Source organism: Chaetodon auriga, chromosome 16, assembly GCF_051107435.1.
Source record: "Chaetodon auriga isolate fChaAug3 chromosome 16, fChaAug3.hap1, whole genome shotgun sequence".
In the NCBI taxonomy this organism is placed as follows: Eukaryota; Metazoa; Chordata; class Actinopteri; order Chaetodontiformes; family Chaetodontidae; genus Chaetodon; species Chaetodon auriga.
Window position 1 is genome coordinate 5,619,573 of NC_135089.1, and position 26,492 is coordinate 5,646,064.

A 26,492-nucleotide genomic window follows, 5' to 3' on the forward strand; every position below is an offset into this window, starting at 1 on the left:
AAAAAATGCGCACACATACACTTATACACACACAACAAAGACGGAGAAGTTCTTTGCAGCACAACCAGAGAAAAGAGATCAGACTGAAGGAGGAATCTGTAACTCATTTTAATGAATTTATCACAGAAAAAAAAACTTTTACAACTAGACAGATATTCTAACCATGTTTTCGGTTTGAAAGACATTCTGGTAAAATGACATAATGAAGCATGCAGCATAAAGTGATATAGATAATAGTGTGAGACTTGCATTATGATCCAGGGGATGTTCTCGTCTGATCCTCAAATCCCATTGCTTATCTTCAGCTATATGTCTCTTGTAAAAAGAAAAAAAAAAAGAAACTTTGCTTTGTAAGTTCAACCAAGCATTAAACTTCTATGTTCCTGTGAGACACTGAAAACCAAATGAATCAGCATTAACAGAATAGCTCTTTTTTTGTTTGTTTGTTTTGCTAATGCTACTATGCACATCAGCTCACATGCACTTCAATACACATTTTTAGATCAGGATTTCATGTTAAGTGCTACAGGGTTACATACAGAGGGCCTGCATGCGGTGTCTTACTCTGCTCAGAACACATGCTCTTGTTTTGAAGACTGGCAGCAGTGTCATAAGCCATAAGTGTATGACACACTGGTGGAGGCTTTTGAAGGGTTTGAGTGTCTTATTGTGTCCAGAAGTTCAGGAGTTCAGTCAGAAATGTAGATCAGCTGTAAAGGAGTGCTATAAGAAGTAAGCAGTTGTAACACAGGACAGACTACAGACTATTTTGTAGGGACTTCTTGCCATAGTGCCACCTAATGTGTTAACATGTATACTTACTATGATAGCAGAAAGGGGCATTTGCCTGTACTGTAAAAAGAAAGTTTTTCATTCCCAGGAATAGGTTACAGTTGTGAAGGAGCGCTGTAAGAAGTATGCAGGTATTTTGCAGGACTATGCCTGATTGCATGACTATTTTGTAAGAGATTCCTCCACACACGAAATGAAAAAACACTCTAAAGTTCAAAATATTTTCCATACACAAAGTGCAATGCCCATAGAGGGACCCTGGTACGACGAGTGCTCATATGAACAGTGATGAAGGCTGACATAAAATAGTAGAAAAAAATATTAAAAGTAAAACCCCATTGCGAATGTGCAGAGTAAAATATTGTTGAAAATAAAATGAGTATCGTACTCACTCCTCTGTGTGAGTGTGGTGTCAGCCTTTTGTTGTTGTAACCAACTCTCACCACTGGGTGACGCTGTACACCCATAGCTCGTAACTTCCATCTCAAGCCTGGTCAGACCGAATTTGAATAATTGTTGCGATGACAGCAGTGAAAATATATACAGTGCGTCTCCCTTTGGTTAATGCCTTGCAGGATACCTGATAACAATCAATTGCTTGTTTTTATAAATACCCAAATGATCCTGTATTGAACACAAAAGAGAGAGCGTGTGGTGCATGTGCACTGGCCCCACGACAATCCCTGCAGACCAGTCAGTAGTCTCTACCAGCTTAACAAGTGAGTTTTATTCAGTGGAGGAGGTAGGGTTTCAGCAGTTGTTCATGCATTTGGGCAGAGAGCATTTTATTTCATGGAAACTTTACACCAAAAGTCTTTAAAGGTACAACAAAGTCATCACTATCATACAGTAACACAACAAGACGTTGAGGTCATCAGTGTAGGGTTTGCATTCCTCCCATGTCCAAGACAGGTGGTTGAACCTCTACAGTTAGCGCGCTGCTGCTCATACCCTGAAATTCATTACTGTCTGTCCTCTCTTGGTACAGCGAAGCTCTGCAGTCGGAGTCTGTTGCCTGCCCCAGCAGAGAACATGTGATGTCCTGTGTGTGGTGGATGGGGCTGGATCCCACTGGGTCATTTTGCCTGGGACCACTGAGAGAGCCCTGTTGGCTCTGGTTGTGCTCTGTGCATATTGAAGTGTGGACCCCTGAAATGAGAGAGCTGAAGGTCGTGTGATACTGCGACTGGCCGGCGGGGGTGATGGATGAGTGGATGGGTGTCTGGGAGTTGGTGTGATTGTGTGTGGGATCAGAGTTAGTTTGGACACTCAGAGATGGATGGGAGCAGCCAGAATTGACTGGGGAACAAAGGGAGCTGCTCAATGTGGGAATAGCAGCATTGTAGGCCACCTGTGGGGCCTGACACATCACTGGGAAGCTGCTGAAGGCGGAACTGAGGGCCAGGAGGGATGGACCTCCCTGGGTGTGCGGGTGGGGCATATAGGCAGAGTTTGGAGTTGTTCTGGAAGTTTGGAAGGTGCCGCACTGGCTCTGTAACCTGTGGCCTGTGCCCCCCTCTCTGTCAGAGCAGCACAGGTGTAAACAGGACGACACTGGGCTTGAAGAGTGCAGCAAGGTGGGACTTCTGCCCTGGGAGGACATCCCACTGCAGCCCCACACATTCCTGGCAGGGTGGGTGATTGCTTCATGATGGAGGTGCAGCCCAGTGGCAATAGTTAAAGGAACATGTGGCTGCCAGTTGCTGGAAGAAGTCACACTGGGACTGGGAGCCATGGGTATGCCATAGGAATAGGAGGAGACTGGAGGGGTATAATGGAGCATGGCTGTATGAGATGGTAGGAAGTGCATGATGTCATGGAGCTCCTTGGCCAGGTTGGATACTTCTTGGTTCAAGTTGTTCACCTAAGAAGAAAAAGAGTTGGCTGTCAGGCATATCTAACTTTTAATAACTTGATATCGCTCCTCAATGACAGGAATCAGTGATACACCTGATACACCACACTATCTATAGATATCAGGGAAGCCAGCTCGCTGAATATTTTCAAGTATTTCTTCACTTTAGCCTTTAACTAACCATGCTCTCTGAGACTTTTTCTTTGCACTTCGCCTCAAACTCCTGTTCTTTTAAAATTCTGTATCCTACTTTCATGTATTTTGTGTACTCTATTTTAAATGTAATTTTATCACTATTATTCATTTTCCATATTATGTCATTAATTGTCTTTATTTTCATCATTATTCTATCTTACTTTTACTATAAAGTGCATTTTTACTATTATACCATATGAAAGGTGCAATACAAATCCATTTATTATTGTTATTATTATAATTATTACTTGTCAGAAAATGATTTTAAAAAAAACTCTTGCTCTGAGACTACAGTTAAAGTTGGAGTATGTTCACTTCTTGCAGTACATTTAACACTATTTTCATACCACTGAGTTGGGGCTAAAAATTGTTCATACCTCTTTGTTCAGTTTGCTGATGTTCTGTCTCACTTCCTCCGTCTCCAGAAGCAGGTTAGCACTCACCTGGAAGCGGTCTGAAAAATGATGAAGAATACACACATACAGCTGATCTCAGATAACCCTCTTCACTTCTCTGTATGCACTAAATAATATAACGTCTAATACCAAGTAAGTATAATTATAGATACTGGTTTGAATACACTGAGTGTCACAAATCTGATACAATCCTTACGCTTATTCAACCTAATAATAGTTCAGCATTTGTTCCTGAAAGGGGATTTTAATTAAGATTTTTGCTGCCCCCAATCCAATATAGCTCACATTTCATCCATTGTTCAGCTTGCGGAGAACTTACCTGTTACGTTAGTCTTTGTCTCGCTCTGCTCTACATTGAACTGAAATGTATGACCATTGTCCTCAATTCCATCCACGACCCTAGCAGAGGCACAAAACAGTGTTACATAATTTTAAATGGACGGAAACTGATAAGTGAATCATATTTGGGTAAAACAGGATGAACGGGTTACCTGGGGCTAAGGTTCAGTGGGCTAACACAAGGTAAGGACGGCATGAGTAGCTTGGCAGGCCGATGGTTCAAGCCTGGGTCACTGGTAAGCCTGGGCAAAGGAGACGGAGAGAGCTCTTCACTGGGGAACGGCTGAGGAGAGGGGCTGCAGCCTCTACCGTCCTGAACAGGAGACCTACAGAGGTGAAGTGCACTCATGTGGCGGAGCTCCTCTCCTAAAAGGGTGCTGAGGCAGGGCTGACGAACAGGGCTGCCTATTCCATGTAACAGAGGCGCTCTCCTCTGCTGAGAGTGTCTCACGGCTTCTCCATGTGCTGCATTATCTGCCTCAATAATATAGGGCAGTTTATGGTCCATAGAAGCATGACCCTGAGGAGACAATGGATGGAAAATGAGATGTTTTCTTTGTCTTGTGGAAATGAATGTAAGCTGCAAGAGTTAATTTAATGCCATACCCATTAGATCAGTGTACAATACGGGCTTAAACATACATGCTGATGAGCATCCAGTTAAGTTAACCAGAGCTAAATTAAAATATCAAATCCAGAGCTTTCTCTTTTGCAACAGACCAGAAACCCCAAATAGAAAACAAACAGTGACAGTCTTGCGCATTAGTAAAATTAGCTTTAGATATTATTGTAATTTCTGCTTTGTATCAGCATGCAAGCTGGCCTGCAAGGTTATGTTTCTGAAAACAAAACTTCTGGAGCCAAATAAATTCTAACACCTTGCGCATAACAAAGTGTTGAAATAATGAATGCAGCAAAGCCTTGTTTGGCTTCTTTTTGGCTCCTCTTGTCAAATCCCTAATCTCTTGATTACCTAATTGGTCTTGCCTGTGTAGTCCATATATAAGCTGTTTTCTTCACTTTCCATTTCTCTTTCAGTTAGCCACATCATATCAACCTTCATCTCAGCTGTTGATATGAATTCAGGCACTTAATGTGCCATTTTCTATATTGACAACAATACCTCTAAGTTGTGAGTAAAGCAGACTAATTCCTATGAAGTAAATACAGACTGAGCAGTAGCCGACTGCCAGATGTATCAAGCAGATCGAGGCTGAAGTAATTACCTTAGAAAAGCACACATACCTGAGCCAGCCTGGAGGACCATGGAAACTTTGTTCCTCCCTGGAGATATTTCAGTCGAAATTAACAAGAGATTACACACACATTCTGTACTTGGCTGCAAAGTATAAGTATGTGGTTGCTAATGAGCAGGATAAATTGAAATTTCTGTCTTGCAGTACTATCCATTGCCTAAATGGGATAACAAATGTCTTACATCAGCTTCACTGCCCTCTCTCAGGTTGTAGGTGAGGTTGTGGTGGATGTCAGAGCTGAACCGGCTGCCATACTCTGGGTACAGCTCAAGGACCTCCCTCAAAGCCCTAACACTGATGTACTGTAAGTCACAGTAGGTCAGCGCCTTCACGTCCGCATTGGTCTTGATCACCTGACCATGTTCCGGGAGGTCAGCCCCAATAAGGTCACCTTTGCCTGCAGGGATTGTTGATTGAAAGTGAGGGGTTACAACAAGGTGAAAACAGCTGAAAGACACAGAATGAAGGGAGAAAATGTTTCACATTTAGTGTAAACCGACCCAGGATGGCCTGGACCGTGCCATCTTTCAGAACCTCCAGGGAGCCCGAGCAGACGAAATAGTTGGCTTGTAGGGCATCTCCGTGGCGTATGAGGTATTCTCCTGGTGCACAGAAGGAGGTCTTGATGTGCAGGGAGAGGGAGCGCAGACACCCTCTGCTGGCTCGTTCAAATACAGGCAGCTGCAGGATGTCTTTGTTCAGGTGCATGGCAATGTCAGCTCGCAGTTCGTCTGGGAAGTCATGCAGCAGCTAAGAAAGAGGACAGGGAAAAAGAAATGCATCGGCTACAGCGCTTCATGAGCTACAAAATACCCCCACCTCTCTGGTTCTCTTTTTACTTACAAGCATAAACATGTATTTTCTTCTTCCTGACACTGCCCACTGATGCTTTTACACAAAACTGCCACACACAAACAACCATTAAAATGAAAAGCAGTGCTTCAAAAACTTCAAAAGGCAGCACATCCCATACTGTTTCTTTCAAAAGCATTCCTGTTGATGGTGCTGCTGACATACTGTAGTCGGAGCTCATGTAGTGAATAAAAGCTTGTTCAAGCGTCTGAGGGCTGCTGGCATGATTTGGTTGTTATTTTGAACACTGTACAGTTCTGTATCTATTTCTAAGCTCCATTAGGGAATACTTTTATTCTAACACTGATCAAATGACTCCATGAAATGTGAAAGGGTCACTAGTTGAGTCAAACACACTAAGTTCTTGTCTGCACCTCCCACATAGCATGTCAGCAGGACAGCAGCAGCAGCAGCTTGAGTCATCTGTCAGTGTTGCACTGAATCTGGTCAGCACTGCCACATGTAGGCTCTCAGAAGCTGTTTGACAGCACATGTAGCCTAATACATAATCAATGTGGTCACCTGTTTAAGTGGAAGAAAATACAGTTGAAGCCTAAAAAGATGCTTCAAGTCATAGACAGCTACCTGTTCTGTCCAACAGATGTGAGACGCACAACTGAATAACATGGCCGAAACACACAAACAGGGTAAACTGGGCGCAGGAACGAACCCCCAACTCTGCAGCTTTATGCAGATTTTAGCCACTTTAACTCATCGGTCAAATGAGCTAAAAAACATGAGAATACATCAGGTCCCAGGTGACAAAATATTGCAGCAACGTATTAAGTACACTTTGTGCTTTTGCCCCCTTCAAGTATACTTAAGTGTACTCAAGTAGCCCTTGAGTACCACTTGAGAAATACTTGAGTATACTTTAACTGTAAATAGTATGCTAAATTGGCACAACTTTTTACAAACTCTAAGGGTACTGAAGTACACCAGTGAAAATTAGGATTCATGAGCACTCAAAACACGCTTGCAGTACAATTGTATTATATCAACAATTTGTCGTCTACTTGGCATGAGACATTTTTGATTTGTGAGTTGCTGCTACTTTAAGCAGCCTAAATGATTTAAATACTTCTTGCAGCAACGCTAAATACAAGACCAGAAGAAAGTACAGATTGTGGTTTTACAGGTTGATGCACTCACATGACACGCCAAGCTGCTCAGTAAAAACAGACATGAGGTGTTAAAACCAGCACATCTTCAGAAACCAGCGGCTATGTCTGTTACCTTCAGCACTGAATTCATTATCTACAGATGGTGATGGCGAGGGCGTTAATGAGTATTCTCTCTGTTGCAACTCCTACTCTTGTAATTACAGGGATCTTCTCCTAGATAGGTTCTGGCATTGTTACCGAAGTTCTATTTGCAACAAAGTGCAGTCTACTTAAGGAAGTGGAATAAGACTCGAGAGAATTTGAGGTGACCCACATTTTGAGGATGACATATCTGAATGTGGGATCTAGCTCCCACACAAAATGTATTTTTCCTTCATGAGGAAGATCTTTCTGCGGCCCACCCCTTCAGCAGTTCAGAGATACTTCACTTTTGGACAAAAAATAAAACAAAAAAACAATTAGGGCTCAAATATTCAGCGATATCATGGGCAAATGGTTACCTGACCTAACTGAACCATGTTGTGCTGCTAATTTGTGATTCCTCACCCACCTCATTGGCATTGATGCCATTGTTGACTGACCAGGTGGCCTGAAAGTACTCCAGCATCCTCTGCTTCAGCTGTTGAGGTAGCCGGTGCACGCGGATGAAGTCCTTGAGATCCTTCATCCGGGTGTGGTAGAGGGAGCGGCGTGAGTACATGCGCTGGATGATGGCGGTTACGTTGCCGAAGACCACTGCGTGCATCAGGGCTGCAGGTGGGAGAGGGACTAACTTTGTGATATCCTCAGAGTATTTATCATAATTATGGGAATTCTCTGAAATCTCCAGTAAACTCACCGCCCATGAGCATAATGCAGATGGAGAAGATTTTCTCGGCGTCTGTGTTGGCACACACGTTTCCAAAACCGACACTGGTGAGGCTACTGAGCGTGAAGTAGAGAGAGGCGATATAGGCGCTTGGCATGGAGGGCCCCCCCATGGTGCTGTTGATATAGGGTGTCTCCAGACGCTTTCCCAACTCCTGAAGCCAGCCTGGGGGACAAGGTCAAGGATGGTTGTATAAGCTAATGTGGGAGTACTGGGTGACTAATTCTGGAGAATCAATGTTTTCATTTTTTCTTTGTGTCTGCTTCCGAGGACGACCTGTTTTCCTTTGGTAGGTGATATAATGGGTACTGGGTGATATAATGCATTACTGGTGATGTAATGAAATTACTCTGTGACCTCTGTGACCAACACTTCCTCCAAGAGGGGAGACAAGCTAGAGGTTGAAATGATGTCGAGGCACTCAAGCACAACAAACAGCACTGGCCCATTGGGGTTGGCACAAGAGACACTAAAAAACTGTCTCAGGAACCCTTAATGAGTCAGAATGAACATTATACTCTGGTTCAGTGGCGTTGGAGCTGCCACACACACGGCAAAGTGCTCACCAATGTCCCAGGTAACAGGGTCGCTGCTTTCTATCTCCTTGCGTCCGATGACGTACCAGACGCAAGCCATCCAGTGAGCCAACAGAGCAAACACAGACATGAGCAGCGTCAGAACCACAGCGCTGTACTGGGAGTAGCGGTCCAGTTTCTGTAAGAGGCGCAGCAGCCGGAGCAGACGAACCGTCTTCAACAAGTGCACCAGCGAGGTCTGGACAAGGAGAGCAGAACAAAGGAGATGGATCGTTTTGTATCTGTCTTCACTTCTAGTTTCAGTCCTCATGTTCTATGGTGGCCCATCCTCTATTCTCCTCTAACCTTGATTCAGAGTCTTTGAAAAGTCTGTATTGAGAAGCACTGAATTTAATGCTACTATGAGCAGGAAACTTTTTAACCAGTCGATTTCAACAAAAACCAAGGCTGCAGTCAGAGAGATGTCTTTGTGTGTCAGCTGAGGCCTGTGGCAAAGTAAGACTAATCCACGAGAAGTACAAGTGTTTATCTGGAGGATGAGCCGAAGCGAGCAGGCAAACAAGGATGCTCAGTGAAGTGGTTGAATGTAGAGGGATAATCATTTCCAGTCCAATGCTCTGGGGGAATAACACCATCAAAACATTTAAGTTGGTGCACTCAAAGACAAAGGAAAGAACAAAGCCTGGGGCGTAGTGTACTTCAGGACGTGTAAAACAATCATCTCACCACTGTGATGTTGAACACATAGAGAAGGTCAAAGGGCAAAGCTGCGATCAGATCCACGAAGAACCAAGTGGTGCAGTAATGGAGGTAGATGGATCGGGCGTCGTACACCACCTGACCCGACTGACTCACATAGGTGGTGCGGAAATTCAGGATAATATCTGAAAAGGAAAAGGGAAGTTGACCACAAAATAGAAATATTACAGAAAAATAAAAACATTTCATGATTGCATACACTTAAGGCTCATAGTGGGAGTTTAATCATAGTATAGCTCCAGTATCTACACTGGACAGCACTTCAGAATTATTCAATAGATGATCAATTTGTAGCTTCCTGGGGAAAAGAGTGCAATGGAAAATTAGCATATATTATAAAACACCAAACATATTTTAGCATGTCTCAGAATAATAGCTGCAGTGGTGACGGAGGATGTGAAAACTGAAAAAACAAATGTTTTAAAAACTGCTCTATGGACGCCAGAAGCAAAATAAAAGTGGCTGGAAGCGATGAGATTTTGTCAATCATTTCCAATGAACCAAACTTTTTCGCTCTACACGATTATATGAAAACACATTCAGTTGCCAGGCAGCAGTCGCAGCATTAGCAGCATTTTTCCCTCTCTTCTTTATTGTAAGAAGATTGAATAGAGAGTGCACTCACATTGAAATGAAGCTGGTTCAGGGACACTTAGCATTTAGCACTACTCGCTGAAGCTAAAAATAGACAGGCAGGGTGACAGCATGTACGACCTGGTGAGCTTATTTTGAGCATGAATATCACTGTCCCCAGACAAACTTGTTGAGCGAGAGGAAGTGAGCCTCACGACAGATGTGCTATCACACTTCCTTTGGAGGAAAAGTGGGATGAAGTGAGAGAAATCTAATTATAATTCGTAACCTGGGGCAACAGAGGCACGCTGAGTGGGCGCGGAAAGGTAGGAGGTTTGGTTGTGTGTTAGCCATTGCCAGGGAAACCACTGCAGCTGCACTGGAAAATACATTTGCTCTGAATTTAAACCGAACATTGTTATCTCGTCATAACTCTGCTTGAGATGCTCCAGCATAAAGGTCAGCTGGTGCGCAGCATGCAATCAGTGTAGGCGATGTTGCTGTAAAATTACAGTGGCACAAGCTACCAATTATCTCACAAAAATACAATCGCCTACTATCAGGAGGAAGACCTTTGTTGGCCCAAGTTGCTTACAAGTCTTGATTGTTGGGGATGTTGTTGCGGAGCATTTTGCTGCTGTCTTTAACTGTCTGACGGGCCTAAGTAGTTCAAATCAATTCTTTAAAATGATTGAAAAGAAATCTTTTTGAGCAAGTTCGTTCATGTACCGAGTATGAAGAGCATCTCCACTGCAATGTCGCTGCCTATGGTGCTGCGGCTGACAAGCGAGTGGTGGTCGCCGCCCTCGTCGTGACTGGCGAAACAGATGTCGTAAGGCACGGCGACGGCAACGTAAAAGGTCGCCAGCAGGATGAGCCAGTCCCACAGGGCCTTCGAGATGCTGTAGTGGAGCAGGATGAAGCGGGACTTCTTCACAGCTGCCACCTTGTACTCGGGTAGAGATGGTTTCTGAAACACACTCTGAAAGACGCATAAATCATAAAAATCCTGCACAAGGAGTTCAGCTCTGCGAAATCTGAACTGTGGTGCTGTGGAGTGGACGCAGCTGGAGGGAGGAAGCTCATTTTTATCAACTTATAAATCTGAAGTGGATTATATCTACGGCCATCTTGAACCCTGATTGGCCTACAGAGGCAGAGCTGGCACACAGTAATTAGCTCAGCGTGAAACTCAGAGGGTAGCCACTAAACCTGCTTATAATCACCCATCCTCATCATCATCTTCATAATATTTTCAATACATTTTTTATAGGCTTGAACAAACAATTTACGCCCATAGGCTTGCTGAAGTGCGTTTTCTGATCCTTGGTGTCAAAGAGAAGATTGGTGCAATGCAGCTTTTTTAATTAAAAATAACTAAATAAGCAGCAAGCTTTGAATAAAATGTCATCTGTACTTAGATTACATTTTTTTTTTTACAGTAAATGACATGAAAGCTTAGCTGTTAAGAGAGTAAATGCTTTTATTTTAAGCACAGTAACCAAACAGCGCTCAGTCATTCTGGATGGTGAAATACTGAGATTAAAACTGTATCTGCATCAGCTGTTTAATGATATTTAAGACAGGCGTTTGCACTCACGTTGGCCAGTTTCCTGTCGCCCCTCTTGCTGAACAGGTTGGTCATTTGGTGCAGGATGGTCCTCCCCCTCTCTCGAGCTTGGGAAAAGTGCGATCGATTGTTTTTCCTTATCTGGCGAGCAGCCTCTGACATACCTGTGAGCAAAAATCATAATCCTCACCCAATAAATGTAAATGCTGTTTTCCCATTAGCGTCAATTTTTTATAAATGAATGAGGATGTGGGCATGACATTTTGAAGATGAGATAGTGCTAACAGCTTGGAAACGCTTGTGGCCAGGCCTCACCGTCTGCTTGGCTGTAGCGATGGCTTTTCCCATATGATTCACTGACGTCTTTGAAGGATAAGAGGTACAGCACCACCTCACCTTTCTCATTTTTAATTGGCACGATATCCAGGAGGCACCAAAATGGATTTCCTGACGATATTAAAAAAGCTATTATTACACTGAGATTACCCAACAATATAGGTGGCAGTTCTTATTGTCTCTTTTTAGGACAGATGGGACAAATGTAATATTAAAACGTGTGTGTTCCGTGCACGGCCAACTCGACGGCCTCACCATTTTTCCTATAGAAGCAGACTTCTCCCTGGCACTCCTGCTGGCCCTCCAGAGCTTTATCCACCTGCTGGATGACGCTCTCATTGGTCTCGGCGCCGTGGAGGAAGCTGCAGGTGCAGGTTTTCTGCATCACCTCGGTCCGAGCAAAGCCGGTCAGCTCGCAAAACCCGTCGGAGCAGTACACGATGGGGTAGCCATAACGACCCTGAGCATTTCCCAGGAGGAAGTTACTGTCTGCAAGGGGAACAAGGAAGCTGGAGATAAAGCTACTGTGTGACCTTCAAGAACAGAGACTGATTATGCAAGAGGCAATATTTTGTGGTTTTCTGACTGCACAGCTGTGGCACAGCTTGAGGCTGCTGCAGCTCGGAAAGTATAACAATCGGACAAGGCGACCAGGTTTTCTGGTTGACTCTTGTCTTTTCCCTCCTCTTCTACATACTTCTCTCCAGATTTGATTCATTTGTTGATTCACCAACAGAAAACAACTACCTCTTGCTTTTTTTATCTGAGTCATTCTATTTGCTTTCAGCTCAGAGCCCTGAAATAGTCCAGTGTACATCAGAGACAGCTTTGAAGTAAGCTCGTGGTGTGTATGAAGTCTAGGGATATATGCTGAGACCCAGCTGGCTCCATGGGGGACCGGTGCCTCAGTGAGGCTTTGGCCCTTAATTAGCATGTGGAGCATGGTTTCATCCTGCCACCAGTTGTGCAATGGATTTAGTATTTACACAGCAAGAGAGACACACACATGCATGCGCACACACCCACACACACATGCACACACACACACATTTCTTGTTGCATTAGATGGGGGTGAACAGTGTTTTTCCAGTCATCCATCTATTTTCTGCCAGCAGGGTCACGATGCCAAGGTAGACCAGACATCCTTCACCAAAGGAACATTTTCCAGCTCCTCTCAGGGGAGCCCAAGATGCTCCCAAGCCAGATGAGATACATATCATCTCTCCTACTGGTTGGACGTGCCTGGAAATCCTCCAAAGGAACCTATGAGGCATCCTGATCAGACGCTCCTGATGAACCTGAGCTGACTCCTTCTGGAGTGAAGAAGCAGCGGCTCTATTATAAGCTCCCTCTGGATGTCTGAGCTCCTCACCCTGCCCAGCGACTCCACAGAGGAAACCATTTTCACCCTTATTTTGGCAGAACTGTGCATAGGAAATGTAATTATCACTTTGTAATTATGTAAACAAATAACATTCTTTAGTTTTTTATATTTATACTATTAAACTGCTTAAACTCAGTGGCCAGTTTATTAGGTACACACCTGGCTAAAACAAACATATTCTATCACAACTGTCCTGCAATAAATCAGACCTTAGTGAGCTTTTTGGAGGATGTATAGTTTAGCATTGCTATGTGTTGCTGTTGAATTGTATTGCATCATACAGACAGGTGTTTATTTCAAGGAGTTTGGGCTAAAAAACATCAGCATCACAAATGACATCCTCCAGAATGACCTGAGACTTGAACCGAATTAAACAGAAAGTGAACGTTAGACCTCCATGTAGGTCTGTTGTTAGGTAGGTGTACCTAATAAACTGCCAGTTGCCAGGCAACTGGACAAGACTCCAGGAAGTTACTGTTTCTTTTAACACATCTTTAAATCTTAAAGATAGTATAATAACATTATATATAGACAGAAAAATATCCATATATTATACACATATATGCACAGACACACAAGCATAAGGGAGGTGAGTCCCAACACTGAGCCAATGCAAACAGATTTATGTCCCCACAGCATAAGGAAAACATAGTACACACAGACATTAGATGTTTAAATCTACACACTGAGAGTCAAGGACTCTTTGGGTCAGTTGTCTGAGGTCAGCTGCAGTGTTTTTAAAAAAAACGGTGGCAGACATGAACGACACACCAGTAAAACAAACAAGATACAACATATTAAGTAGGAAGCCTTAGGGGTCCGCTGGTTGGTGGAGTTTGTTGCCTTCAGACAGAGTCCGTCTGCCTGTTTTCTGTTTCCAATCTAAGATAAGCTAAGCTAACCCCGGCAGCTGCTAGCGGTAGCATTAGCTTCACATTTTCACTGATAGTGGTATCAATCTCCTCAATTCTTCACGTAAAAAAGAAAACACATTTTCCCCAAAACTTTAATTCCCTAATTGATGTTTCACATAAATTTCAAGTAGGCTTTCTTGTGTTGAAATTTGTTTTTAACACTAATTGGGGGATGAAATCAGTTTAAGTCATGTTGATCGTCGCTTCTGAATGAACACTTCTTTGTATTAAAGTTAAAAGGCTGTGTTTACACTGAAGACTCTGTATTCCTGCAGTAACTACAGTAAAAAGAAATCACCCAGGAAACAAATTTCTTTCTAACTCAGACGCATAATTTAGCTAAATCTTTGATATTCAGTTATTACATAACAGTGCACGTTGCCGTAGGAGAAGAGAAAGAATACTTCTCTGTCTGAAGGACGGTTTTATGTCCGAGCACAAATGGTGGACATGGAGATCTTTGTGGAATCAATTTATTCATATATTTGAAGATGAAAGCCATCTTTGGAAAAAAAAAAATAAAAAACCACCATCAAACATTGCTGCTAACTGCTGGAACACTGAAGAGTCATTTTAAGGCAGAGTAGATGGCGAAGCAGAGGAAAATAATTATGAAAAGCACTGAGGTTAAAATGAAAGAGACTGTAAGTCTCTTTCATAATGATACAGTAACAAAGTAGCCTGTAATCCACCGCTTATTAGCTGCAGAATGATTTGTCAAAATAAATGACACGGGGTCATGCACTCCGGGGTTATTGTAAAGACAGACAACAGCAAAATCTCGCCGTTATTCACTGACTAATGCATGTCTGCTTTGCCTCGTCTCCACACAATCCTAAATATCCCTTCAATATTTAGACAGAAAGAGTCCACTGAAAGGCCTCGTCTTTCCTTTATTCTTTCTGTTGCTCTCTGAATGCGGCTGGATTAGATTTCAAACAAGTATCTTTGTTTGCCAAAAAAAAAGTAATGATGACATAGCTGCAAAGACAACACTGAACACCTGCACCGCAGCCAGTTTTAATGAGAGGGATGCTTTGTCTGAATCTAGGAACGTGAACGCAGGCTGATAAAACCACAGCCGATTCAGACGCGTGCAGTTATGGATTTAGATTTTATGTGACTTTTTCTACCGAAAAACAATTACTGAGCAAGAGGGGGCGTTAAGAAATGTTTGTTCCAGAGGAAACGACAGGCAGTTAATGATGTGTGAATATTTTCTACCTGACAAGTGTGCAGTTAATCTCACAAGAAACTGAATTAAGACTTTTCCGGGCCTGTGTTGCCATAGCAATTTGTAAAAAAAAAAAAAAAAAAAAAAAAAAATCATATGGCAATCCTGCAGTCTGCATCTGCAGGGTTACAGAGACATTGCCCTCTGCAAAACAGATGTAGCCAATAAAGTACCTGCAACATTCGTATGCGATGCATTTAGCAGAGATAAAATGATTCCTCAGCTAAAACTGAAGCCCCTCGTGTCCCCTTGTGCAGATTTCCTTCAACTACCTGATGGCCTACACTCATCTGTTTTAACAATGTTGATGCAGATCAGTCAGATTCTTGTCTCAAATGTAATGTTCATGATCAGAGGTATATGCTGGTCGTATCTCACCAGCTGCTAGATCCTGTCTCAAAAGTCAGCCTTTTTCACTTTCCTCTATGTCTTTCCTCTATTTCAGCCTGTTTCTTCTCACGGCTTCATGTTATTTGAGTGAATGATCAAAGATTTGTGCGTCTGTGAAACTTACTCCCCATCACTTCCTCAGTAAATGCCCATTTCTCAGCCTCGACAGAAAATCAGTGCACGTTGTGAATCATTATATAATAAAATAATCTCAATATCATAGGCGGTGAATCACTGTTACAACCGTTTTAGCATTTTTGGATCTCAGTTCTGGGCATTCCCTTAATGCATCTGCTTCCTTTCAGTTAAATTGCACTCACTCAAACACAATGAGCCTTGTCACTTATTTTCCATGGCAGCACTCATGAGAAGGAGAAAATGCAGTTCCAACACCTGCACAGGCCATTAGCTGAAGAGACTGTCGACAAAGAGGGATTAAAAAAAAAAGGCACTTTACTATCATAACACTGAAACAATTAAAAATGTAGATCTGTGATACTCTTGACCCTGTAGACCCGGTAGTAATAAATGTTAGTCTAAAGTCTTAAATAGAGTAATTTTTTGTGCTTTCAAAGAGGACAGCTGAACGAGCCCTCTGATGACATTTGATTGGCTCTTGGCCTCCGTATTAATTCTTTTTAATTAATTTCCCTGTTCACGCATCAGGGTCATGAGAATGCCGCCTCCAATCCCCTGAGACGCGCTTCAGTCGACATTCACGCGGTGGATAGTTGTATTGCTTTCTTCTGCACAGAGGTGTGAGTTGAAACAGCCTTTCAGCTCCGCAGTTATCCGCACGTCTTCAAAGAAACTTTCTATTCAACAGAGAGAGACTGAGGGCATTTCTTAGTTTGAATAGTTTTCTTTTCTGACGCCGTCTCTCTGTCAGCTGGCCCCGTTACCTCCCACTGCGCTGCTTGGTCAGTCTGCACAAGGGCACATCTGATACAGTATTGTGGCAGTTTAGATTGAGAAAATGTCTCCTGTGCTGATGTGCAAGTGTATGTGTGTGTCATGCAGAGAGCAGGGGCGAGACGACGTGAAGGACTAATGCAGGATTTGTGTGTGTGTGTGTGTGTGTGTGTGTGTGTGTGTGTGTGTGTGTGTGTGTGATAGGGAGATGCAGACAGAGATAGTGTCATCACACTGAATTTGTGAATTTCATAAGTTGTAAAGTACATGGACAGTCTGACCCGTATACGCTTTCTCACACCTTTCATCGTGTTCTGTGAAGAGCTGTCCTGTGTCTGCTGCTGACTTTCTACTCTGTGCTGATTCTGAGGCGCGGCGCACGCTAACAGACATGGACTGGTAGGACAGGAACAAAACACAAACATGAGCAGCCATCATCATATAAGCATGAAGATAAACAACTGCTGTGTGACTGTTAGGCTCTGCTTTAATTCTGCAAAGCACAGACCAGCATAGTCCACGATGTTATGGTCTGTGAGTGTGCATCCAAGTGCATCTGCTGTATTATAAATATATTTAGGTGCAGCACAAAAAGGTTCTGTGGAGCAAAACATGATATAAACAAGGAGAATCCAAATAGGAAAACACATGAGCGGAAGCGATTTGCATTTGATGTGTTTTTTTTAAAGTTGAAATGACGTTTGTGGAGTTTTCTTGATAGATAATCTTGCATATTTTTTCATTTTTAATGCAATATCTGTAAAAACCATTACATTACATTTTATAAGCAAAGCTTTGTTGCTTCAGGTCGACAATTCCTTGTGGTTGCAGATTGTTTAATTGGCTTTTAATCACAGTGTTTAGTGTAATTTTAGTATAATTCTGTAATTGTGCTTGCAGGTGGAATCGCATAATTATGAGATGAGTGACACTGTGCGGGGATAAATCTGATCCTGGTTGAGAAATCCATTTTCAGAGTCGGTTCTCACCAAAATGCGAACACCTCGCCCGCCACCCCGCCACCACGTGCCCCCATGCGTGGCACAAAAACACCAAAAAGACGTACAAGCAAATATGAAGTTCGATAAAGCAGAAAACAGACAACTGTGTGGATAAAGTGTTATTTCTTTTGTAGATTTTAAATTAGAGGAACAATGACAAACATAAGCTCACCACCCAAGACACCAGCGCTTCTTTGTTGGTTACTTTAAGAGAAAGACTTTGAGTGAAAAACTACTTGAATCTCAATGAAACATCGTAATAAGCAGCAGTGTGGCTCGACAAGTGGCTCTTCACTTCCAATAGATCATCACAGACTGCGCTGTCCATCTCCATGTCTAGCTCTGCTCCACTGTCAGAACTTGCCGTCTAATAATTGGATCTCACTACAGTCGGACACATTTGTCGACAGCAGTGTTTCTCAGTGCCAGTCACGATCCTAAAGTGGGTTACAAAAATGCCAAAGGCTAAAATCCTAAAAGCTACAGTAGGCTTCGCTGGCAGACTCGCAGCCTCAAAAGTGCGACAAATTCAATTGCGGCCATCACAAATTGAATTGAATAATTAGTCTTGTAATGTATCTCTGGAGAGAAAAGTTTAAAACCCACTGACTACACCATGCACAAAGCACCAGCACAGGCAACTAGCAAGCAGAAAGTATGCACAGAATGTCTTTTTTTCCTTGTTAAACTTCATTTAAATTGCAAACTTACTTCAAATGCTGCTTATTTGCACATGCACTGTAGTAATCAATTACCTTGCCAGCACACTTAGGGAGTATTTGCAGCGACAACTATAGATATAATGGACATCTCTGCTCCAAAATATACTTACGAGTGCCATCGAAGTGGTTTGCAATGGTGTCCAGGAAGGTGTTTTGTGGAGCAAGGAGGCCTTTCATCACAGGCATCTTGTACTGGATTAAGAGAAGGCTGCAGACTCTCAGACAACACTTTCCATTAGTTCATCACCGCTCCCCAAAGAGGACCTGAAAGAGACCCACTGCGCCTCTCCTCCGCTCTCCTGCACAATGTTCTGATGGAGTTGCTTCTGTTCTATGCCGCCGAGAGGAAACCGCTAACTTGCATCGCACAGAAATCTAATTTCTTCTTCTGAAGCGGGCTCAGAGGTGTTGTAGCTCTCTCTCAGTGTTGAGTCAGGAGCTTTCAGGTTCAGCTGCGCATCCCTCTGCTCTCAGCATCACAGCCAAGCCTCAGCTCCTCTTCAGTCAGTCTAACTCCACTCACCGTGGTTCCTGCCATCTCTGAGATCCCTGCCTCTCTCTCTCTCTCTCTCTCTCTCCCTCCCTCCCTCTGTCTCTCATACAGAAGCTTGAACCATCCCCCCTTCTTGCCTTCTGTGTATTTATCAGTTATCTCTCTCACCTTCTCTCTCTTTCTCATACAAAACCTGCCTCCACCTACTTCGCACCCCAAGCATAAGTTATGGAAATCCCTTCCCTCCTCCGTCTCCTCTCCCTTTCTCTCGCTACCTCTGCATCTTTTTTGAAACTCTTTTTTTTGGGATGTACAAGTTGCTTTTTTGTTGCTGCGGCTGCTCCCTTCATATTGTTGATCATTAAAGTGTCTGTCGAGGGAGAGCCATATACAGCACTGTGAAACGTGAAAAGAGAGCAGTTGTTGGTTGCTGTGGAAACTCTTTTTTTTTTTTTTAGACTTCGTTGGCGTCTGCGTGAAGATTTCTTCTGCTCTTCTGTGGACGTACAGAGGTCAGAGGTCAGGTTGAATAAGGCACAGCACTTGATGATGACTCATTGTCTGGCTGTTTGACGGTACGTCCATTCCTAAGCTTGATGCCGTCAGCAGCTTGAAGGATGCATCCGCCTGCTGTCTGTAACACCATATGCATATTCAATTTCTTTGCTATTTGTAGGCTACTATACACAAACAAACACTAAATTACTGCTCTCCTCTATATAGGAGCGTAAAGCTGATGTGCACAATCACACACCCACCAAGAGCTGACATTTCATTAATGCATATGTTATTCAAATCTTATCCATGAAAAGGTAGAAAAAACAGAGCCTTAGTTTTCATATTAATGTAATTTGGCTTGTTTTGTTATATACTGCTCCACATCATTTTGCCAGATTTAAAGTACTTTTAAAGCCAGTAATCTTGAGTCGTATGCGATGACATGTTGCTGAGCGGCAGCCCTACTCTGCAGCAGTCTCACACAAAATCTGGCTCCCCAAAATTATTCACTGCAATTTCAATCAGAGCTGTGGAAGAATGTAAACTGATTTCTGCTTTCACAGATTGCAGGTCCAGGAAAGACAAATCAATAAAATGTCCCCAAAAGTGATAAAGAAGTGTGTGCATCAGGGAACCTACACTGTGTGTTTTAGCATATATATTAGCTGAAGAGTCCCAATAAAGTCATTAGTCATCTCTGTCTGCACACTGAGTGACTCAAGATCGTTTCCACAGTAGCTACAGTAATCCCAGCTTCTCAGCCATTTTCTATTGCACCTAGTTTTTGATTTTCTTTTTATCTATTTACCTTCGATTGTGGGCAGAAAAGTGAAAAGTGAAGTATCGGTCAGCATCATAAAGCATCCCCGAGGCTAAAACACAAGCAGAGCTCAGTGTTATATAAGCAGATTCGATGAGGGGTGGGAGTTTGGGTCCGTTCAACATGCAAATGGTGAAAAAGAAATCAGATTACATTTCCTTATTTAAAATACAGCAGATAGTTTGAGGGAGAGAAAGTAGATGAAAAATACCCGCAGGATGGGTGAAACTTCTTGCTGCAGTGCTGTGCATTAGAAAGTTTTGAACCCTCAAGCTTATTGCTCGATTGATTAGCAAGTGCACAGATACTTACACACATCTGTGCAACAGAGAAATTTACATAAGTCAGATCAGGAATGATGGAAGAACACTATCTCTCACTTTCTTATCATATCAGCTCCATCTTGTGGCCCTCTTCAGTCCTGCATGGTGACGGGCTCCTCGCTGTGAGCTGAGGCGCTGGGCTTTGATTCAGTATAAGGGACTGCACACATGTATTTGGAGTGGATTGTGTTTACTTTGACCCCTCCCCTTCACCTGGAAATAAAAGTGCCATACATTTACATACATAATATCGCGACTCCACCAATTTGAAGTTTAATGTGTTAATGGAACAGCAATTTTTACATCGCCCAAATTGCACATTAGGAGAGGAAAACATAACAGATGGTGCTCTCTGTTCATCATACTGTTTCCATTTTCTCTTCATTTATGGATCCAAGTGAAAAAATGCCACAGTCTTTACAGAGATCATGTCTAATCAGGCTATAGAGATCCACGCCTAGCGTTTATTCAAAACTGACATTTAGCTTCTACCAAAGCTTCTAATTACTGAAGTGGGAAATAAAGCCCCGGTACAGAGACATGATAGTTGTTTGCATATGGTAAATGGCACCATTTTGATCCATGGTGTTCATAAAAGGCATTATTGGATGCAGCTAATTTGATGCAATGATTCGGTGTTTTTCTCAACTAGAAGGGCGCTCAGAGAGCGCAGAGCTCTGCGAATCGTCCACTCTTCTATGATTTGCAAATCTGCAAGTGCAAACTTCACTGTCAGTATTATTGAAGAGTGTAATTAGTTGCACGATATGTGTCTGTGTTTCCATGCAGCCACACCTTAGATTGAGAAAAAGTGATGTTACATTTGCACCCCCCAGTGCTGTCTGTATCACAGCTGAGCTTTACTGCCCTCTGCTAGATTTAAAATCAATTGTTCTATCTCACAGTGTTAACAAAAGAGAGAAATAATTTGTGTTTCTGCCCCGTGATTTGGATCCGCTCTAAAATTTCATGGGTTCATCCTCGGCCCGTGCTTCACTCTCCCAACAGGTTTCATGATAGTTGGACCAGTAGTTTTTTCCGTAATCCTGCAGACAAACCAAACCAAAAACAAAACCTCCCTGGCGCAGGTAAGAATCTAAAGACTCTCATTTGTTGTCACAGAAATTCTTGTTCATGTGAGATCTTTCTGTTGTTTTGATAAGATTTGTGAGAATACTCTTTTGCACCAGTAATGTTTTACTAACACTGCACTGATCAATGACGTCCTGCTTGTTTGACTCACAGCCTTTTTGTGAGGTGGATAATTCAAACAAGTAACATGACTTCAGTTTTCAGGTTAATTCAACATAAGCTTTGGTCATTACTGCATTTGAGTCTCTTCAAATGGAGTTTACTCAATAGAACTGTGAGAAATGTTTCGTTGTAATCCCAGAAAAACCCACCCAAGAATGATGAAAGACAAGTCGTCAACTTCATATTTTTTATCACATCACAAGGCCTTTTCCATGTATGTACAACATTACACATCTTCATGATGTTATCTGCACCCTACATCACATTCAACAAGGCACAGCTCAAAGAAAAACACAAAAAATTGTTTCTACATGGAAAAAATATACATTTTGTGCAATAGCACTCACTGAAGAAGTGTGATTTTAACAGAGTCCCGGTGTGGTTATACCATGAGGCATTTAGCTTAAAGCAGGCAGGGATGTTGTGATGGTGGATCCTGACTGAGCCATCCAGTCCATGTACTGCTCTCCTGCACTCTCTTCAGTCCTCTTCCCCATAGTCAGGATCCCCGCCGCCTGGTTCTTGGAGCCGTGGAGGAGCTGATGGAGTCGGCTCTGCAAGCGATCCTCGTACTCTTTACGTTTGCCCAGGGTGAGGATGCCGGCGGCCGCGTCCCCTGTCAGCGGTCCTCCCATGGTCTTGCTGCCAGAGCGGCACAGCAGCACGTAGAGGCGACAGGAGCGAGACGGCTGTCTGCAGCACTCGGACATGCTGTGAGCATCACAGGCCAGTTGGGACAGCAGCAACATCAAAACCAGCAGCAGGACTTTCTGCTGGGCAGAAGAAATGAGTTTCCACTGATACAGAATATGATCTAAAAAAGGCAACTTTTATCCTTGAAATGTAAATATAATTGAGTATGTATGTTTTATACTGTCGTGTTGAGACAGAGGTTCACATGATGCTGGTTAGACTTTAATGTGTTTAATGCTGAATGAACATGAACTGACTGACAATAATATCATACTGACATTTATTCCACATATACATGACAAATCCTTAATCTCTAGTCAAAGTGATATTACATAAACAAAATCATCCCAATATAACAGATTGCATTTCATTTTTTGAAATTCATGTCATTCAACAGATGTAGTCATGGCAAAGCACTCTGCCTAAATCCTAAATAAATCATTATCTTTTAGTGTTATTGAAACAGATAGAAGAACAAAGAGGCACATTCTTCAATCCTTGTCCTTGAACTAGATAAAATACGAGCAGTGGAACAAGTACTCACTGCTACTTTAACTAAAGTAGTAATACCACAGCGTAGAAATACTCTGTTACAAGTCACAATCCTGCATTCAAAATCTTAATGAGTAAAAGTAAAAACTTTTAGCATGAAAATATGCTTCCCATTATGCAGAATGGCCCAGTGTTGTACAATTGGATTAAAACATGGATGCATTAATGTTTGCATCACTTTAATGTTGCAATCTGAAGTAATCTGAATACATTCCACCATTATAAAATTCTGTGTCAAGACATTGACAACCAGTGATTACGTGCCTGATGACCCTCAGAAAGTGTCAAATGATCCAGAGAAAAATCTGTCCATAAGAAGTTTTGTAGGAAAGGGCGTCGTGCAGTTCCCCAAAACTGGAAACCAAGTACTGCGGTTTCACCCAATGCAGCATTTTCTTCTCATTTAAACTTAAGAATTTAATAGAAACTGACACAACAAACTCTTCTAAGTCAGCTTTCTCTGAGACGAGGACAAAGATTTAGGGAGAATAAATGCTGAGAAAATTTTTCAAACCAACAAAACGCTCACTATCTTTGACATTAATGATCAAAGTCAAGCTCTTACCCTGTTCGATGTGTCCATTCCAGTGTGTTTCTGGAAGCTGGCGGAGAACCACGTCATCTTCCGGCTTGTGTGCAGTGGAGCCATCTGATGTTCTTATTGCTCCAGGGGAGGAACTCGTCTCTTATATTGTTCTGTGATGTCCACGCCGACGGACGTCATTCGGGCCGACGGCAAACATGACACAAAACACCCAATTCCCTTGTTTCTGCTCCGTGCTCATTTGAAGGGTTGACGTCAGGCTTGCTGCCGTTCATTAGTCTCCGGTGGCAGATCATCTCCTAGGCACTTCTCTGGACCTTTGATGAACTACAAGTATTTCTTTGTGGCTGCATGCCAGAGGTTGACGAGGACATACCGTTATAATGAGTGGTGAGTGACAGAAGTTAATTAGCGTATGTGTCCTGTGAGTTCTGAAATATAAGCACAGAATAAGCCCAGATGTCCTTTTGCAGCTCTAATGAAAAGCCCATTCAAAAGTCATGCTAATGAGATTCTATGGGCTTTATTCTCTCGTACAACAGGCGCCATACTGACACCCAAAGAAGTATTGTGCATTGTTGCTCCAACATAACACTGATGACTGGAGTTGACGAAGCTTTGGGTTCACAGCTGAAAAGGTCCCCAAAATTTCAAGTAGGATTATTCTAACTGGAGAAAACAGAGGGCTTTAGCAATACCTTTGGGAGGCCAGTGACTGGTCTGCTTTATAAAGCGTAGAACACTGGCTCTCTCATAAGCCAACATAAAATCATTTGAAAGCACTTTTTGACTTTCAGATCGTTGTTTTTCATCCTTTCACTCTCACAGCCATTTACTTCACATCTATTGCCATCTTATGGGCATCAGGGAGCCCGGTTTTAAATGGACAGACTCATACGTGATATAACAAGCGGCCTACTTCTTGTTCGCTGAATTTTGGATCAAGAGAAATAACAGCGCATCTAAAGCAATCAATAAAGCTTTTGAAAGGCTTTATTGATTGCTTGAGATTCACGGCGAGAGAGCCAGTGATGTCTGTTCGAATGCAATCAAACACGTCACTCGCAAAGCACATCTGCATGGGCTCCCGTTTGAAAGTCACTGAGGAGAAATGAAGGGGAGGAGGCGGGATAAACAACGAAGCCAGTTTTAATGGGCCACTTGAAGGAGCTTTTACAGAATCCACACTCACTTTGCAGTGAAACACATGTCAGGTTATTGTTTGACCCTCGTGCTGTGGCGCTAACCTGTGATCCCTCGTTCCAGTCCCACATGCACTGGTTGTCCTGATCTGCACCACAGAACAACAGGTGTCAAATCACTGTATATGTGGAAGTAAAGTTAAAAAAGAATCAGAATATCAATAGAACTAACAACAAGTATTATAATATCAATCGTTAATGTCCGTGTCTGCAAGAATTATCATAGCAATATATGTTCCTTTCATACATTTTACATACAGTTTACATCTATATTCACTTTATGCTATGTTTTTTTTTTTTTTTTTTGTGACAGCAGTACCATGTTCCTGTTGACCTTTGACCTCTAGCAGGCAGGGTCAAATATTCCAGTTGTGATTGGCTGGTGAGCTCCGCCACTTACGGACGTGGGCTAGCTCCACCCGGGGGACCAAAACACCACCTCACGTAACGTCAAAACACAGCCCCTGGGGAGGAGACGAGGAGACCCTGTGGGGAGAGTTCAGGAATGCCGAAGAACTTAAATCCTACAGGATGAAACTGGAGATGTGCGGGGGCTCCGTGGAGGTTGACACCAGCGATGGGACGCGAGAAGAGCACGTGTGTGACTGAGCACATGAACAACTGCAGTTTGTTTTTCTATTCTAGCTCTACAGCTCCCTGCTTTGTGCTGAAATGGTCATCTGCGAGTCCTACTTTGTGCACTTGAAAATGAAAACGGCATCCACTTCACTGCGAGGAGTGAGGGTTCGCACTTAGCTTCATGTCTAAGATGGAGGAGGAGGAAGTGTGAGCACGAAGAAATAAAAGCTCAAAGACATGCCGAGGAATCTCTGGAAATGAAAAGGCAAATGTGTGGCAGAAAATGCCAAAGTGAGGTAAAGCCTGTACCCACAGAGCTAGTGGAGGGGCATGTAAGTAGCACTGCCCAGAGAGAGACATCTAACTAACCGAACCAGTTCATATGCAGGAATGCAGAGGTTTGTTACCTGCTGCTCCCAGTTTGGCTTTTCACAAGAGAGAAAACAGAAGAGACCTAAACTTCTTGGCTCAGATGGAAGATTATCTTCCAAATCCACGAGAAAAGCAAACAGCATCTTCCAGTTTTTTCAGAATGTGTGATTGAAGTGTGAGGTCTCTCTTTCTTCTCTCCGTCAGCCATCTGACCGACCCCTTTCAGACTTGAGTCTCGCTTCTTACACGACGAGCCTTCCTCGCCGTCATCATCTCTTTCACTCTCTCCGCCGCTTCCTGCATCTCCCTTTCATTACTGGCCTCCTGATTCTCCTCTACACTCTTCTGCTTCTCCATCTCTATCTCTCTGTCTCTGTCTCTCTTTGGGTAGGGTTCTCTGTGGGCACAGGCTGCGGGTCAGCAGGACCCCGCGGGATCCTCACTGACCATCTCTTTCTCGGGGATGGCGTCCAGAGGTCCTGCTGCCCTCTGCTGCTGGCTCTGGAACGGAAACTGGAGCTGGGGCAGGGGTGGGGGTTGAGGGTAGGCCGGTGGCTTTGAAACAGTTTGAACCAGAGGGAGAGCTGGCAGCTGGGGATGCTGCTGTGGAAGGGGATGGAGATAAGCCTGAGGTGCGATCTGGGGCTGGGGCTGAGTTTGGGAGTGGTACAGCGGTGGGGGCTGGGGGTGGGCCTTGGCCTGAGGCTGTTGCTGGATCTGGATCTGCTGTGGCTGGTGGTGAGGGTGGTGCTGGAGCTGGGGGGATGCTGCTCCGTTCTTACTGAGACCACAGGACTGAGCTGCGCAGTGGATCTGGCGCAGAGTGTCCAGTGCCTCGCTCTTAGCGTGCTTCAGCAGGTCTGCCTGGCCCTGAGGTAAGAGGAGAGTGTCAACAACACATCAGATTACTGGACAACAAAAACAGCAGGAAACATTTATTTCTATGAGGTTTAATCGAAAAAGAACCACGACCTGGTTAGATAAAGGTGAGAAAAGGGGGAACAAATCTGATAAAAGTGGGAATGTTTTTTCTATGTGCACTAACTCATATTATACTGAAGGGGGCAGTATAAAGCCGCTGAACGCAGGCCTTTGGTCGCTTGCCAGCCCTTCGTCCTGCTCCTCTGAGCTGGT

General features: G+C 43.3%; 3 protein-coding genes across 3 annotated transcripts in view; all 3 read right to left on the reverse strand.

Annotated features, from left to right (window-relative positions):
• Positions 1–155: 155 nt before the first annotated feature.
• On the reverse strand, positions 156–18,504 carry kcnh4a (potassium voltage-gated channel, subfamily H (eag-related), member 4a). Its single transcript, XM_076753650.1, has 16 exons — positions 18,139–18,504; positions 11,727–11,960; positions 11,451–11,582; positions 11,166–11,299; positions 10,295–10,547; positions 8,960–9,117; positions 8,264–8,471; positions 7,668–7,862; positions 7,380–7,579; positions 5,354–5,603; positions 5,036–5,250; positions 4,843–4,881; positions 3,750–4,117; positions 3,578–3,657; positions 3,220–3,296; positions 156–2,656 (listed from the first exon to the last, which is right to left on the reverse strand). The coding sequence occupies exons 1-16, from the start codon at positions 18,212–18,214 to the stop codon at positions 1,667–1,669; spliced, it is 3,609 nt and encodes a 1,202-aa protein (XP_076609765.1). The 5' UTR covers positions 18,215–18,504; the 3' UTR covers positions 156–1,666.
• Positions 18,505–21,638: 3,134 nt separating this feature from the next.
• On the reverse strand, positions 21,639–24,227 carry hcrt (hypocretin (orexin) neuropeptide precursor). Its single transcript, XM_076751617.1, has 2 exons — positions 23,227–24,227; positions 21,639–22,186 (listed from the first exon to the last, which is right to left on the reverse strand). The coding sequence occupies exons 1-2, from the start codon at positions 23,308–23,310 to the stop codon at positions 21,815–21,817; spliced, it is 456 nt and encodes a 151-aa protein (XP_076607732.1). The 5' UTR covers positions 23,311–24,227; the 3' UTR covers positions 21,639–21,814.
• Positions 24,228–24,336: 109 nt separating this feature from the next.
• LOC143333537 (inactive phospholipase C-like protein 2) overlaps positions 24,337–26,492 on the reverse strand; it is a 64,036-nt gene continuing 61,880 nt past the window's right edge. Inside the window, exon 6 of the mRNA XM_076751606.1 lies at positions 24,337–26,228. Within this exon, the coding sequence (XP_076607721.1) occupies positions 25,776–26,228 (453 nt within the window). The 3' untranslated portion in view covers positions 24,337–25,775. The remainder of the gene's footprint in view (positions 26,229–26,492) is intronic.

Excerpts from the sequence above, each read along its gene's own strand:
- hcrt (XM_076751617.1), bottom strand. The coding sequence starts at position 23,310 with ATGGCTCCACTGCACACAAGCCGGAAGATGACGTGGTTCTCCGCCAGC. Across the intron at positions 22,187-23,226 it reads GAATGGACACATCGAACAGG|AAAGTCCTGCTGCTGGTTTT; the intron begins GTAAGAGCTTGA and ends TCTGCCCAGCAG.
- kcnh4a (XM_076753650.1), bottom strand. The coding sequence starts at position 18,214 with ATGCCTGTGATGAAAGGCCTCCTTGCTCCACAAAACACCTTCCTGGAC. Across the intron at positions 8,472-8,959 it reads ATGTGTTCAACATCACAGTG|ACCTCGCTGGTGCACTTGTT; the intron begins GTGAGATGATTG and ends CTCCTTGTCCAG. Across the intron at positions 3,297-3,577 it reads GACAAAGACTAACGTAACAG|ACCGCTTCCAGGTGAGTGCT; the intron begins GTAAGTTCTCCG and ends ATCATTTTTCAG.